A 15,746-nucleotide genomic window follows, 5' to 3' on the forward strand; every position below is an offset into this window, starting at 1 on the left:
ATGAGGGGACACCTTCAGAACGAAGGAGTCGGGGTGCTGGAGTCATTAGCAAGTTGTTGGCAGATCCTTTCAGTATGTGGGCAAGCCCGCCCCCGACACCTCTGTACTTAGCCCAGACCCCCTGTTTATTCTTTCTCATCAAGGCTTTCTCTGTCTCTGTCAGCCTGCCCCATGCAGTTTCAAAAGTCACTTTTAAATCAGCATTAAGTATAAAGAAGCTTTGAAGATAAGTAACACTATCTGTTATGGGTTGATTTGTGTCCCCCCAAAATAGATAATAATGGAGTCCTAACCCCCAGTATCTCAGAATGTGACCTTATTTGGAGATAGTGTCTTTACAGAATTCAATTAAAATGAGGTCACTGGGGTGGGCCTCTATCCACTGTGACTGGTGTCTATGCATAGAGGGAAGACCATGTGAAGACACAGGGAGAAGCTGGCCACCTACAAGCCAAGGAGAGAGGCTGCAAGAGAAACAACCCTGCCAACACTTTGATCTTGGATTTCCGGTTTCCAGAACTGTTGTTTAAGCCACCCAAGCTGTGGCACTTCGTTGGGGCAGCCCTAGCAAACTCATACAGGAGCTACCTTTAAGAAAATCACTGCTGTCATCTTTGATTATAACAGATGTTATATCCTTGTTTGTTTCCATGAGCTCCAAGTGATCACTGCCAGCAAATCTGCTTTCAAATATGCCAACTGGTCGACCTGCTCTGGGGATGAGTGCAACTTCAGGCTACATAGGCTGGACATAGAGTCCTGGTTGAAAGAGGCTGCAAACCTTCAGAATCCCTTCCCTCTGGGTCTGATTCACTCCACCCTGAGATTTCTCCAGGCAACCCTGGGTTCCAAGGCTGTTGCACCTGCAGCTGAGGGGTTTAAAACTCTCCCTGAAGCAAACAGAAAGTAACTTCCAGCATTATCATGGGACAATACGCAGTTTCTTTTTCTAATAAGGGTTTTTCTTTAAAAAAAAATCTTTTCCCTTCTTACCTTTTTTTAAAAAAAATAATAAATTTATTTATTTATTTATTTTTGGCTGTGTTGGGTCTTTGTTGTTGTGCGCGGGCTTTCTCTAGTTGCGGCAGGCGGGGGCTACTCTTCATTGCGGTGCGCAGGCTTCTCCTTGCGGTGGCTTCTCTTGTTGCGGAGCACAGGCTCTAGGCAAATGGGCTTCAGGAGTTGCGGCTCGCGGGTTCAGTAGTTGTGGCTTGCGGGCTCTAGAGCACAGGCTCAGTAGTTGTGGCGCACGGGCTTAGTTGCTCCGCAGCATGTGGGATCTTCCTGGATCAGGGCTCAAACCCGTGTCCCCTGCATTTGCAGGCAGATTCTTAACCACTGCGCCACCAGGGATGTCCCCTCCTTACCTTTAATGGAACACCTTACAGAGGTTCAAGGTGAAAAAGTGATTCCTTGTGTTCATGGGAATAATTGATACTCAAAAGAGTCTTCTGTGAAACCAAGTGGAAACAGAATGAGCTCGGAGTACTTACTCAACATTTCTGTTTGCTCCTCTTCTGTCGGTTTTGCAGAAACCGGCAGTAACAAGCAGGCACATCAGTGGCATCAGGCCCCAGAGCTCGTGTTGCAGTGAAGGGTGTCAGGGTCTCGTCCTTTCAGCTGCATCTGTTATGCATGGTGTCTCCCGGCCTCCGGACTCTGCCAGGCCCCCTGCCACCGCGGCCAGTGGCTGTAGGTGTTGGGAAAGAGGGAGGTCAGTGAAAGGCCCCAATTCAGCCTCCTGAGCAGCTTCACTCCCCCTTCAACCAACTATACACTTGGCCCTTGACAGTGGGACCTTTGTTGGGGGTTCTGGGGGGCTGTCTGTGACAGAGGTAGAAAAAGCGTTATGACGGCAATATTGGAGAGCATTGGGCCTGTGCCTGGACTCATTTGGGGGTTTGATATTTTTGCTGTGGAAGTAGAGTCAAAGTGAAGGTTAAATTGGTGAGAGACACTGGTCACTCCATTTTCAGGTTGTTGGATTTAACTTTGTATTTCCAGAGCAGAGTTAGGTCAGCCCCTTAAGGAATGTAGACCCAGAGGCTAATATTTACTCAACTCAAAGTTCAAAATAACGAAATGAAAGATTACAGACTGTTAAAACTACTGCCGATTAGATACTGGCAGCTCACCTTGAACGCCGTGTGGTTTTCTAGCTGGCGGTTGAGACACACGGTGTGACGTTTTAATAAGCGCATTCCCAGAAACATTATCGAGTCTCTTTACTATGGACATACTTTGTCTGGCCCAGTTCCCAGGCTGATGGACTCACCTTTTAGGATTCTATACTCTGCTCCTTTCCAGTTATTCATTCTTTTCCTTAATTGTTGCATTTCCAGCATCACGGATGTTTTCGATTTGATGTGCTGCTGAGCTAAGTGATTGTTCTGGAACACATTATGGACGTTTCCAGTTGCCAGTGGATGTGCTGACTTTTCATGCAGCACAGCTAATCATAAAATCCATGCTTGCCCTTCCAGAGGCTCCTGGCCTGCCGCACGGTCCTCCCTTCCAGGCTGTGGTCTTTTACCCGTGTGCCCTGACTGCTGTTCGTTCTCATATTCTGGAAATTACACCATCATTAAGGATGACCAAATCCAAGAATGCAAAGCTTTGGTGAATGAAATACCCTCACTAATTAAAAGGAGGCTGCTTTGAAGTTGTCCAAATAGGCCAGAGACTGCATATAATTAAATCACAACAAGTGTACCGATTCACATCAACAGGTAGAGATTAATGGGTGAATAGTCTGAATAACAAAACATTTTTTAAGAGAAACACAAATCAAAAACAGAGTAGCACATGAGCTCAAATCCAAGGGTGTGGGTTGAACTTCATTAGTAAACTCTCTCTTAATCATGTCTCTGTTCTTAATGAGAGAGCTCTATTTTAAGACCAGAGAAGGAGCCAGAGAATCAGAAGAGACCCACTTGTACTTTGCAGATATAAATTTCTCTTACCTTATCGATGCCTTAAATCAAGATGTCACATTAGAGGCCTGTGTTGAGAGAAGGTCTGTAGGACATCTTGTTTGACTGAGGCACGTTTTCTAATTACTCAGAATTTGCACACATTTGGGCCGGACGTGCATTTCCAGCTATTGCGGGCTTGTGGGAAACCCTGATTTCTTAACCAGCCCAGCGACATCAACAATGCATCCTTTCATCTGGTCTTTCTTCAGACACCAATTGGTTCAGCCCTGAATATACGGGACAGTGATAAGTGCTGCTAAGAACATATGCTAAGTATCAGGTTAGGAGCCAGTATCGCCATGCCATGACAATTAACGTAAAATTTTGCTCAAAACCCAATATTCTCAAAAGTGATTTAATTGCTGAGTATTCACTGTTAAGCTGTTGAATCTTTGAATCAACTGTATCAGATTCTGTGAATCTGTGTCGTATTCTCTTCACGTGGTTAACATTCATGCCTGGCTTGCACCATTAAGGCTGTTTGGAGATCGGGTCTTTCCTACAGCTCTTCTTTACTTGTGAGCCTTGGTTAAGTGCTTGACCAGTGTGGAAGAATGTTTAATTGTTCTTCAATAAACTTTTTACTGTGTGAAGATAGGGCAGAGGGTTTGCATATTCCTCATACTCTGCTTCCTCTTAACGTTAAATCTTATATTAGTGCGGTACCTTTGTCACAGCGGATATACCAAGATCAACGCATTATTCTTTACTAAAATCCATACTATTCATCTTTCTTTGGACTTTTGGATATCTTTTTTTGTTCTAGGATCCCGCTCTGGTTACCACATTGTAGTTAGTCTTTGCTCTAGGTTTTAAAGTGTAATTTTGACATGGATCAAATTATACACTTAATGTATCATTGCATGGCAACCAGCCACACTTAAATTTTTCCATATTAAATGCTCTCCTTTCTTTAAACATCAAAAAACTAATATAGAGTTAATGATCACTACCTGATTGATGCTATCAAAGGTTTGAGTTTTCCGGTAGCTTTACACTGTCGCCCTGTGTGTTTTTTTTTACAGTGAAGATCACTCACATCCAATGGAAAAAGTTAGAGCGTCATGAAGTCACATTTTTTTAAATAAGTTTATTTTTTTTTAACTTATTTTTATTTTTGGCTGCGTTGGGTCTTTGTTGTTGCACACGGGCTTTTCTCTAGTTGTGACGAGCGGGGGCTACTCTTCGTCGCAGCGCGTGGGCTTCTCATTGCAGTGGCCTCTCCCGCCGCGGAGCACGGGCTCCAGGCGCGCGGGCCTCAGTAGTTGTGGCACACGGGCTTAGTTGCTCCGCGGCATGTGGGATCTTCCCGGACCAGGGCTCGAACCCGTGTCCCCTGCATTGGCAGGCGATTCTCAACAACTGCACCACCAAGGAAGCCCCCGTGAATTCACATTCTTCATGGACACGTGTGGTGTTAGTACAACTTTTAGTATTTTACCAAAACGAAGGACATGTAGATTTGCTCCAAGTAGTAGCCTGGTTTTCAGAAAACAATAATTAAGTCCTGAGGAGTTAGGGCAGCCAAATCCTCCCAGAACCTTTTCTCTCTTTAGGTCTTCCCCATCTCCAGTCAGCCAGCTGGGGTGAGGGTACCGGCACCAGGTAAACCCAAGGGGACCTTTGTGTAAAGAAGCACTCAGGACAGCCATGTGGGAGGTCTGACTGGACTCACACCGCCTTGGACCAGTCGCTGACTGAACTGGGCTGGCAGTAATTGCCAAGGTGGGTTATGGGGTGAAGAAGGTGGATAGAGGTCATTCGTCCGGCCCTGGTGACCTGCAGAAGAACATGGTAGTTGGGGAGAAAGCAGATGACACGAGTTCCCAATGCTGCATTCATTTTGGTGGCCCCTAAACTCACAGTGATGAAATCCTTCCTTAGTTCTTGTCATGAGCCATGTCTTATCTACAGCAGGAATGTGAACGTGTGCTGGTCTCTTCCGAGTGAGACTTTCAGCTCCTAAACCATCATATCTTTGGATAAATAATCCTAGTTCTCTGGCTTTTCATAGTTCTCTGTCTTTCATCCTTTAGTCATCACTGTGTCTCCCATGCGTCCTCCACATCCTGTCTACTTGGGTAGCCAAAACCTCCCCACAGGGTCTGGGCAGTGGTCTGATGTGCTGATGTAGCATTTAATGGCCTTTGCTAATCACTTAGTACATTGTGCTTCTCTCTAGCCTTTTTTTTTTTTTTTTCTCTTTTTGGGCATGAAATTTTAAAAACCTAATAAAATTAATGTTTGTTCAAAAGCCCACATATTGTATGATTCCATTTATATAAAATGGCCCAAACAGATAAATCCATAGAGACAAAAAGCAGGTTAGTGGTTACAGGGTCTGGGGGAGGTGGGATTCCGGGGGACTGCTAATAGGAACAAGGTTACTTTTGGTGGTGAGGAAATATTGCAGAATTACATAGTGGAGATGGTTGAACAACCTTGTGAATATATTAAAAACCACTTGATTATAGACTTTAAAATGTGGACTTTTGTGGTATGTGAATTATGTCAGTTAAAAGCTTGATGCTTGTTCGTTGTAAAGATGTTGAAAAATAAAATAAAAGAGGACATTTAAATTACCTATATAATTTCAGATAACTAATAGTGACACTTTGACGTGTGGGTGGCAGTTTTTGTTGTTTCTGTTTTACATTTGTTTCATTTTTTTTTTCCTTTGGGTTGTTCTTGACCCTTTTAGGGCCAGGAGAAATCCTGTTGGAATCTGCCGAGGCACTAGACCCTGGTCTCACTTGTCCCCATACCCCAGGTTCACATTTGCCCCTGTTACAGTTTGCTTGTAAATTTTAGGAGGTGCAGCATCTTGAGTAAAGATGGCTGTTCTGCACTGTAGGAGAATGAAGACTGTTAACTTCAGAATGTAAATACTGCCCTTGTTTCTCAGGAAGCAACAACAGGGCCTAGTTTTGCTGGAACTTAAGGTGTCAGTTCTAAGGACCGAGGTGATTGGATATCGTGAATTTATTCACACATTTGACTTGCAGAGGAAATGGGCAGGATCTTAGCCACTGTATGCTTTCACATCTAAGTCCCAAAGCTTGGGGTCCCTGATATTAGCCTGGTGGGCTACTTGAAACTTATCTGTTTTTCCAAATATGTAGATGACGCTCTCTTGCTCAAATACCCAAACTAAATTTTACCTAGGGTAAAAATTAAGGCTGAGGAGAAACAAAAAATCAAATTCCAGCGTATGTGCTGACCAGGGCAATATATTCAGGGAGAATCTCAGCATTTCTAATGTCGAGAGCAACTTTGCATGTCTCTGTGGGGGTGACATCTGCTCACGAGTCAACCGAAGCATTTGGATCACCTCCGGCTCTTCTCCCATGAAGAGTGTGCATGTCCACCCGCCGGCGTGGATGCTCATGAAAATACTTCTGCTTCCAAAGTAAAAGCTGCCTTGGAAGAGCCAGGAACCTTGTGCCCAGTGGAATTGGGCTAATGGCGCTTATTTTTCTTCAGAGTGTATATTTATTTGACTGTTTCACACCATTTGTCAATTTCTAAGCAGTTAATAATTTTTATGCCTCTTTCAGATATGTGTATATAGTACAAGTGTGTTTGATTTCCTGTGGTCTCTCTACATTTAAACAGTGCTGAGTGATGGTATGTGTAACATGCCAATTTAAAATTTCAAACCCCAACTGAACCGCGTTGATTGGCTTACATAGCTTATGCTCGTCTCTGTCCTGTAGCAGCCCCAGATTCTGTCTAGGTTTTAGTGCTAGGACCATTAGCCCTCAATAGAGACGCAGCATCTGATGTCCTCCAGCTGTTTACAACCCATTGAGGAAAATTAAAATATATGCAACTATTAATTCAGAGAATGATGTGATTGCCATAGGAGAGGTGTACGGTATGTTTTGGGTTTTTTTTTTTTTAATATTTATTAATTTATTTGGCTGCGTCGGGTCTTAGTTGAGGCATGCGGGATCCTCCACTGTGGCGCACGGGCTCTTTGTTGCAGTGCTCGGGCTTTTCTCTAGTTGTGGCATGCGGGCTCTAGAACCCACGGGCTTAGTTACCCCGGGCATGTGGGATCTTAGTTCCCCGACCAGGGATCGAACCCGAGTACCCTGCATTGGAAGGCGGATTCTTAACCACTGTACCACCAGGGAAGTCTCTTGGGGCATAGTTTTAAAAGATGTTACTTCTGAATGGTTGATCAAGGACATTTTATGAAAGATGGTACGGGTGCATGGCTTCTGATGGGTGGGTAAGTTTGGACTGGGAGTGATAGAAAGAAGGACTCTACCATAATTGAATGTGAAAAGCCATGGGCCCATTCAGAAATAATGTCTCCTGTTGGTTGCTTGGGAACTGGGCCTGAATTCTAAGGGCATTGCAAGCTTATGCGTCGCCTCGAGTGTCCTGTGACTTAGGAACAAGCGGGTAGAGAGGATCAGCTTAGACACACGGGTACCCTTAAGTGTAAACCGGCCAGTGTTTGTTTAGCTAAATAATTTGAAGAATCTTGCGTACCTGGTTCTGCCTGAAAATCACTTGTACTTCACTTTTAGACACTAGTTTTTTTGAGCAAGGCCTCATCTTAAGCAGGATCTGAAGTGTCCGGGGGCTTTGTTAGTTCTCGTCTCTCATTTGAGAGACAAGTGGGGTGACCCAATATTGAATTATAAACCGCCTTTAATAAATTTTTAAAAATGTGGTAAATACATATAACATAAAATTTACCATCTTAACCATTTTAAATGCACAGTTCAGTGGCATCAAGTATATTCGCATTGTTGTAAATCCATCACCATTATCCAGCTTCAGAACTTTCTCATCTTCCCAAAATGAAACTCTGTCCCTATTAAACAAACACTAACTGCCCATTCTTCCTCCCCACAATCCCTGTTACCCACTATTCTACTTTCTTTGAATTTGACTACTCTACGTATCTCATTAATCATATAGTGTTTGTTTTTCTCTGTCAGGCTATTTCACTCAGCATAATGTCTTCAAGTTTCATCCATGTTGTAACATGTGTCAGGATGATTTCCTTCTTTCTAAGCTGCATCATTTTCCATTGTATGTGTGTCCCACTCTTTGATAGGCTTTGATGCCATAAACCCAGATTCATCCAGATGTGTAGTCAGAATCACCCTTGACTTTGCCATTTCTACCCCCACCTCCATCCAGTGTGACCCAGTCAAGGCCAAGGTATGGGGTGAAAGTTTTGAAAGTAAACCGCGTTGGGATATTGAGAAGGGTCTCTAGGAGGCCCCAAACGGTTTCTAGGTCATCAGTCACACCTGCCCGCCCTTCCCCGGCATTCCAGGACGGGGGACCCATGACTGTGTGTTGTATTCCCACTTGAACAGACCAGATCTGTTCTTGCCCTTGGTGTTTATGATTTTGGGAGTGGCTGCTCCCTCTGACACAGCCTCTGAGGTGTGGGGTTGTGATTGCCTTTAAGATGAGAAACTTCTGTCCTTACAGTTATGGGTCGATCAGTTCTTGACTGCTGGCTGCCGGTGGGTCTGGGGGCTGGGAGGGGAATGAATGAGCTGCTGAAGAAACCCTCCAATTCTGAATTTATTCAGAATTACCAGGGACCTCTATTTGGAGGGCCATCTGCTGACTCTGGCTCCAGAGTGTTTAATTTTGCCAGCCCGTGTTTTAATCTCTTTCTCTTTCCCTTAATGAAACTTCAGCCACATGTTTGCTTCCTCCATATGTGCCGTGAAGCATTTGCATTTTGCTGTTCTTGGGATAAAGCAAGAATCACTTTTGCTGTTGTATCAGATCTGATGCTAGAAAAGCCCTCTGGAAGTTACCACAACGCCTTATCCCTCTAGGTTTTCTATACAGTGGGGAGTTTTGCTAAAACACTATTGTCTCTGCATGAGAAGCAGAGTAAAGATCCCGAAGGGAAATCTCAGTAATGTGTGTGCTGTGCTCTTTTGCCCAGGGCAAGCAGAGGTTCCCGACCCGAATGACCCTTTGGGACAACTGGATGGACCCGACAGCCCTGTTCCAACTCTGAAAGGTAAATTGTGAAGTGCTCTTTGAATGCAAGTGTTCGAAAGTGTTTTCAGAGTACCGTGTAGAGGGGCTCACAGTGCCATTCTACTCAAGGCTTGGCCTGATGAAATGGATGGTCAGGGTCCCCTGTGGCCCAGTGCTGCCCCATGGGTGGGTGTGAAGTCAAATCCAGCCTCTGTATCCCAACACTGAATCAAATCTCGGAGAAGAGTTTTGGGTGAAGTGGAAAAGAATAGATTTATTGCTTTGCCAGGCAAAGGGGGCCACAGCAGGCTAATGCCCTCAAATCTGTGTGTCCCAACCTGGAGGGGGGTTGTGAGGAGTTTTATGGTAATGGTTCAAAGAAGAGGGCGTGATCAGCTCATGGACATTCTTCTGATTGGTTGGTGGTGAGGTAAGTGGGAGTCAGCATCATCAACCTTCTGGTTCCAACTGGTCTGGGGTCTTCGTGCTTGTGGGCAGCATACCTTTCACTTCTCCCACCAGGTGGGGGTTTCAGTTTCTGCAAAACAGCTCAAAGATATTGTTATGTATCTCCCTTGAGGGGGAACCAGGACCCTGCCCCAAGGCTGCACTATTGTTTCTTGACTGTTCCTCCCTTGTCTCCACATCCCCTCCCTTCCCTGATTAGCAACTGTTGGAACTGCCCATTGGAACTCAGGGAAGGTCATGGAGGCTGAATGAAGCCTATTTCCTGTAATCAAGAAATGGGGGACACAGGCTTTTGTGCCCAGGAACCCCACAGGGTCCTGCTTAGTATCTGCGCAGTGGCCTGCCTCCCTCCACATCTGTGTCTCTTGATGCAGTTGTGAGGGTGCTGAGGACTGGTTGAAGCTAGTCAGAAGCCTGTGGGTGGGTGGGAGATAGAGGGCAGGGGTAGACAGATGGCCACTGGAGGGAGGAAGGGGCTTTGGGGGTGTTTCGTGGGCCTGAGTGGAGCCGTAAGAGCTGGACTCCTGGCTTGGCCACAGAGTCTCCTGATGACAAGCGGCCATCTTCTGGGCTTATTGTCGAGGTGTAATTGTCCAGACTAGGGGGCATCTCAGACAGGCAGGTGGCCCTCCTCCAAAGGATCACCAAAGACCATGTTCTTTGTCTTGTTGCTCCGGGCTTTCCCAGAGGTCACCGTCAGGGTTACTGTTCACTTGGCACACTTTGTTGGCGTCTTAGATTTGTAGAGTCGATAGACCCCATTTCCTGTGATGCAGCCCAGTCACTTGAGGAAGTGACGATTTTCCCGCTTCATCCGCTGTCACCATATTGCCTTAGATTATTGCGTCAGTCAGCTTGAGCTGCCGCAACAAAACACCACAGACTGAACGGCTTAATCATCAGATATTTATTCCTCACAGTCCTGGAGGCTGGAAGTCCAAGATCAAGGTGCTGGCATAGCCACATCCTAGTGAGGGCACTCTTCCTGGTTTGTAGGCAGTGCAGTCTTGCTGTGTCCTCACAGGGAGAGAGAGCGGGCTCTGGTGTCTTCCTGTCTTATAAAGATTCGGATCCCTTCCTGGGGGCCCCACCCTCATGACCTCATTTAACCCTAATTACTTCCCAATGGCCTCTCCTTCAAATACTGTCACACACGTGGGGTTAGGGCTTCAACATGTGAATCTGGGGGGACACAGTTCAGTGTATAACAATTAACGATTAAAACAACCACTTCATTTCTGTTTCATTTCTTTTCTTAATCATTATTCAGAACCCAGAAATCCATATTAGTTTCTCAGCCCCTTGCCCATTGAGGGTCCCTGTGTCCCCTCAGGAATGTGTTCACCTCCACATGTCCAAGGCCGGGTCTCCTGGGGATTGAGCAGCAATGACTCAAGTCCACCAGTCTCAGCCGAGTTGACCAGATGTCCCTCTGTGTCCTGAAAGGGCCTCTTGGGGTCACACAGGGAGCTGCTCCCTTCTGGCCTCAGAACAGTCATTTAAATCAACAGAAATAGAGTCACAGATGTAGAAAACAAATTTATGGTTACCAGGGGGGAAAAGGGGTGGGAGGGGTAAATTGAGAGATTGGGATTGACATATACACACTACTGTATATAAAATAGGTAACTAATAAGGACCCATTTTATAGCACAGGGAACTCTACTCAATACTCTGTAATGACCTACGTGGGAATAGAATCTAAAAATGAGTGGATATATATATATGTATAACTGATTTACTTTGCTGTACACCTGAACTAACACAACATTGTAAATCAACTATACTCCAATTAAAAAAAAATAAGAGTACATGGATCTACGTGCTGTTGGTAGCGTCTGGTGTCTGGAGGCTCCTTGACAAGGATTTTCCTCTTTAGTATGTTATGCAGTAAATACACAAGTTAGTTTCCTCAGTCGACCCCCTCGAAGTACTACTTTGGTCGCTGTGACCTTGCTTGTTAGGCGAGGGCCTCTACTGGGACAGGGGTGCGTTCCCCAGACAGACAAGACCCGGTCTCTGGAAGCTTGTGTACAATGCTGGGCCTCAGGAGAGGTTTCTTAGGAAGAAAGATGCTTTTTGATGGTTAGATTCTGAAATCACTGCTCACAAGTGTGACTGAGCCCGAAGTCGAGACAGCCCACACAGATTTCCTGACTGCTCCGTACCAGGCGCTGTGTGAGGCTGGGCACACACTGGTGATCAAAACAAGTGTGTCTCTGCCTCTCAGAGTTTACTGGACTGGGGAATTGGCATCGTAAGGGAAAACTGGTAAGTTATAAAACTAGGAGTTGTGACGAGTAGTCTGAAGGAAGAAATGAGGGCGTGGTGAACTGGAAGGAAAGGAAAGGGGGTCTTGGTTTAAGGAAAGGATGTTTGTGCTGAGGTCTGAAGAGCTGACATTCGCTAAAAGAAGGTGGGGAGAGGGTGTGTCTGGGGCCAAGGCAGAAGCCTGTGAAAAGACCCTGAGGCCAAGAGGACTCGGTGTCCTGGGGCAGCTGGGAGAAGGTGGGGGCTTATGCGCTGGGGGAGCTGAGGTTGGAGAGGTTTTTCAGTCCAGTACCATTGCCATCAGCCACGTGTGGGTCTTTAAATTTAAGTCAATTAAAATTAAATAAAATTAAGACTCCAGTTCCTTGGTCTTACTAGCTATATTTCAAGTGCTCAGGGGTCACCTGTGGCTAGAAGCCACCATCATGGGCAGTACAGATCTAGAGCATTCCATTATCAAAGAAAGTTCTGTTGGGCAGCCCTAGGAGAGCATGCACAGCTGTTTAGATGGCAGGGGAAAGCTCTATTTCATCGTAAGAGATGCCCTTCACTCTGGAAAGCCTGGGATGTGGTGTAACCTGATTTACTCTCTGTGAAGATCTCCCTGGCAGCTCTGGAGGATGATGGAGGGGAAGTGGAGGGGAATTAGGAGGGAGGTGTGGCTGGGTAAATAAGTGGACGAGCCACAGTAACAGCCTAAAATCCAACCTGCAGTCATTCCGTGGACTCTAATATCCCCTAGGGAAAACGTGCTCCGGGGCTGTGTTTAGATGTGCAGACCTCTCCCTCCAGCCAGAGTGGGGCCTCCTTGTGGGCATGGGCTGGGGTGTGCAGGGGCCGGGAGGGAGTGCTGCACTGGCTACCGCTGTTCTTCAAGCCGAGTGTTCACAGCTGCCCTCTGGGAGGCAGAAGCAGCCGCTGGATTCTTGGTCCACTTGGTTGGAAGATGCATTTGCTAATCGAGGTGCTGAAATGACCATGGGCTAAACGGTCATAGAAACTTTATTGCCAACTAGCCGTAAGCTCCAAACATCAATAAGTCAGCTTCAGTGGCTTGGGTGGGATTCCTTGACCTCCTTTTTGGTATTCAAGCAACTTCTCAAGCCTAGAACAGGATGCTTTCTAATGTCCTCTGCTTAGTTGGGATTGGATTGCCTCTTGATTTTGTTAACCCACTTGTGATTGTGTTACACCTGTGTGCACATCAGTGTGTGTGCAGGGCTGAGGGGAGTTTCAGTTAGAGTTTGGAAGCTTCTCCAGGGCACAGAAATACCAGTTGCAGAAGTTAACTTGTCAGGCGGGTGTGCGTGTGTGTGTACACGTGTCTGTGAGAATGTGTACACGCTTGTAAAAAGGCAGTAAAAAAGGATGCAGAGGACCACAGCAAGCTGGGCCCCTTTTCTGTGGTGGCAGCACCGGATAGTGAAGCATGGTGAGTGCAGCGGTCCGTGCTTGGCTTGGCCAGAAGACGGGCCTGGATTGGGTGGCGCTCCACCATCCTGTTGGGGTCTGGGCACTGCTCTCGGCCACATCTCACCCCCAGCCATTGGAGGGATGGAAGGGCTTAGTGTATAGCTCTTACCCAAAAAGCAGTGGCTGGATGCTGAGGCCATTTGTCATTATCAGAGTTATGATTTTCAGTGTGTCCATCAGTTTCTAGGCATCGAGACCGCAGCAGCCCCTCAGGGACAGGAGCCTGGTGAATGGCCCCCCGGGGAGACCCAGGGGCATCAGTGATTCCCTTGCAACCCAATTCTCTCGTCCTGTTGTGTGATTTTACTTCCTGATGGGTTATGGCTCTTGCACAAAAGAGGACTCAATCCACTCTTCCTTTCTGCTCCCCCGACCTCCTTCTCGCACCCTCAGTGACGGAAGGAACTGGCCTGCCAATGCCGAACTTATTATTCCATGCATTTTTTTGTTTAAAGAGCTTCAGGGAGCGTTACTGCTTGGCCACATTTGGCTTAAATCATGTATAAAAAATAATAATAGCCGAATGGACTGTATGAGCTATTTCTTTAACCCAGTTACCATTTATGATGCCCACGCATCTGTAAAATTGCAGGCAGGTGGAAACGGCCAGCGGGCCAGTCTGTCACTGAGCAAAACAGGATCTGAGAATTAGTTACAAGGGTAAAAAGCATTTGAGTTCAAATGCACTGGGCCAAGATTGAGCACTTAACATATAATTGGTGGTTGGTATTCAGAAAGAGAGAGATCCCAGAGTCTAGAAGGAAAAAATGAATACAAAAGACACTGTGATTTACAGCTGAAACGTTTGCCTGAAATGTCTGTATTCCAAAGTACTGTCATTGTTAGCACTGAAGGCTTACGACTCCAGTTACAGTGATATTTAACAGGAGTTTTATACTCTTTGCTGTATTAGACACACTATTTATTATTATTATACTTACAAAAGTGTGCATTTGGCCTAGAAACCATTTGCTCTTTTGTTCCAAGGCTGTATTTTAAATGCATATGTAACACATCTCCGGTTTTGTAGAATCAGTACTTTGGAATGTGTGTGGGAAGTGGATCATTTCTGAGAGCCCGGACGGGTGGTACTCATCTTGTTCGTCCTACAGCCTCCAAAAATAGACTCGCTTGCTTGTGTCTCCTGTCTTAGGAGAAGGGCTGCACATCGTCCCCACTGAAACCAGAAGGGGAATCCCTGACTCTCCCCACTTGAGGATGTGTTGCAATGAGAGGTGATCCGAAGGGCATTCTAAATCACAGGGCAGGAGTCAATGCCTTACTTAACAGGCTGCCCCCTGTTATTTGTGACACGCTGTGCTGCAGTGCTGAACTAAAATTTCCTGGGACAGAGAAAAAAAAGCCATCAACAGAGTTCACCATGTTGGCATGAAGACGATGCCTGATGTCTGTTTACTGGGTGCCTGGTTCCTGATTCACACAGGACACAAGGATTGATTAGCATATATGTTGGGTGCATTTCTGTTTTATTCTGGAACTCTTGGTGTGTGTGTGAATGTGTGTGTGATTGTCTCCTGCAGTTTACTAGAGAGTGAGCGTCTCCAGGGCTGATGGGGTAGACTTGAAAACAGCACCCTGCTTGCAGACACAGTTAGCGTGAAGTCTGTGGCTGGGAACTTAGCACCTCCCCTCTGGGTGTCCCCTGGCTGGTCATGGAAACCTGGGGCTCCCCCAGACAGTGAGCGGAGGGCCTAGAATGTTGCCGCACTTCCTCTGGACAGATCTAACATGGGTTTCCAGGCTCTGATCCCTGGCCACTCTCGAGGTGAAGGCTGCTCGTTGAGCTCCCCTGATCCTCCTGCCGGCTGTGAATTTGCAGAGCCCATTGGGCTGCCCGGGATCTGGACAAACTGAGCCGTGTTGGGAGAAAGCCTCAACCCACAGATGAGAGATTTCGAAATGTACACAGTCATGTTGTCCAGGGCGGATTGGGAGCTCGTACATGTGCACGGGAGCCCACCCTGGGGAGGGCGGGGACACAGCCTGCTTCCAGGGGCATGAGGCCAGTCTCTGCCTCCAAGCCTTCCTCTCTGCTTCTCCTTCTCAGTGTCCCCCACTCACTCTCCCAGGGTGGCTGCTGGAGACCTGCACTTCAGCTGGGATGTAGTCACGGCAACTGGTGGCCATCGTCTGGCTGGACCATCCATTTTTGTCCCGATTGAAGGTGACGGAGAGGCATTCATTCTTCTTCATCCCACTGAGTTTGAACACCAAACTGCAGCGGGCTTGTTCATGTGTGCTTGTCTAACGTCTGTCCCAGGTGTGTGCGTCTGTGTGTGTGTGTGTGTGTGTTTCTCTCCCTATGACCCACCCCTGATATGCACCAACTCCTATGTGCTCCCAGCCGCCTGGGTTTTGTGTGTGCTTCTCTCTCTCTAAGCCCGCCCGTGCCTGCATCTGGTTTTCTGGGTCTGGGTCTGTCTTCCTGTGCCTGAACCCTCCAAGTGTGTGTGTGTGTGTGTGTGTGTGTGTGTGTGTGTGTGTGTGTGTGTGTGTGAATGTATCTGTGTCCCTGTCCCTTTGAAAGGATGTGGGTGTCACCCTGTTTGTCAAATGGTCTCCTTC

General features: G+C 46.6%; 1 protein-coding gene across 2 annotated transcripts in view; it reads left to right on the forward strand.

Moving 5' to 3' along the window:
* ROR2 (receptor tyrosine kinase like orphan receptor 2) overlaps nucleotides 1–15,746 on the forward strand; it is a 217,682-nt gene that overhangs the window by 161,629 nt on the left and 40,307 nt on the right. For both annotated transcript variants that reach the window (XR_014266219.1, XM_082471250.1), the window contains exon 2: nucleotides 8,911–8,988. Coding sequence is in view for 1 of the 2 variants with exons in the window: in XM_082471250.1 (XP_082327376.1) it covers nucleotides 8,911–8,988 (78 nt within the window). In the remaining variant the exon portion in view is untranslated. The remainder of the gene's footprint in view (nucleotides 1–8,910; nucleotides 8,989–15,746) is intronic.

Source organism: Balaenoptera physalus, assembly GCF_965194825.1.
Source record: "Balaenoptera physalus genome assembly, chromosome: 7".
In the NCBI taxonomy this organism is placed as follows: domain Eukaryota; kingdom Metazoa; phylum Chordata; class Mammalia; order Artiodactyla; family Balaenopteridae; genus Balaenoptera; species Balaenoptera physalus.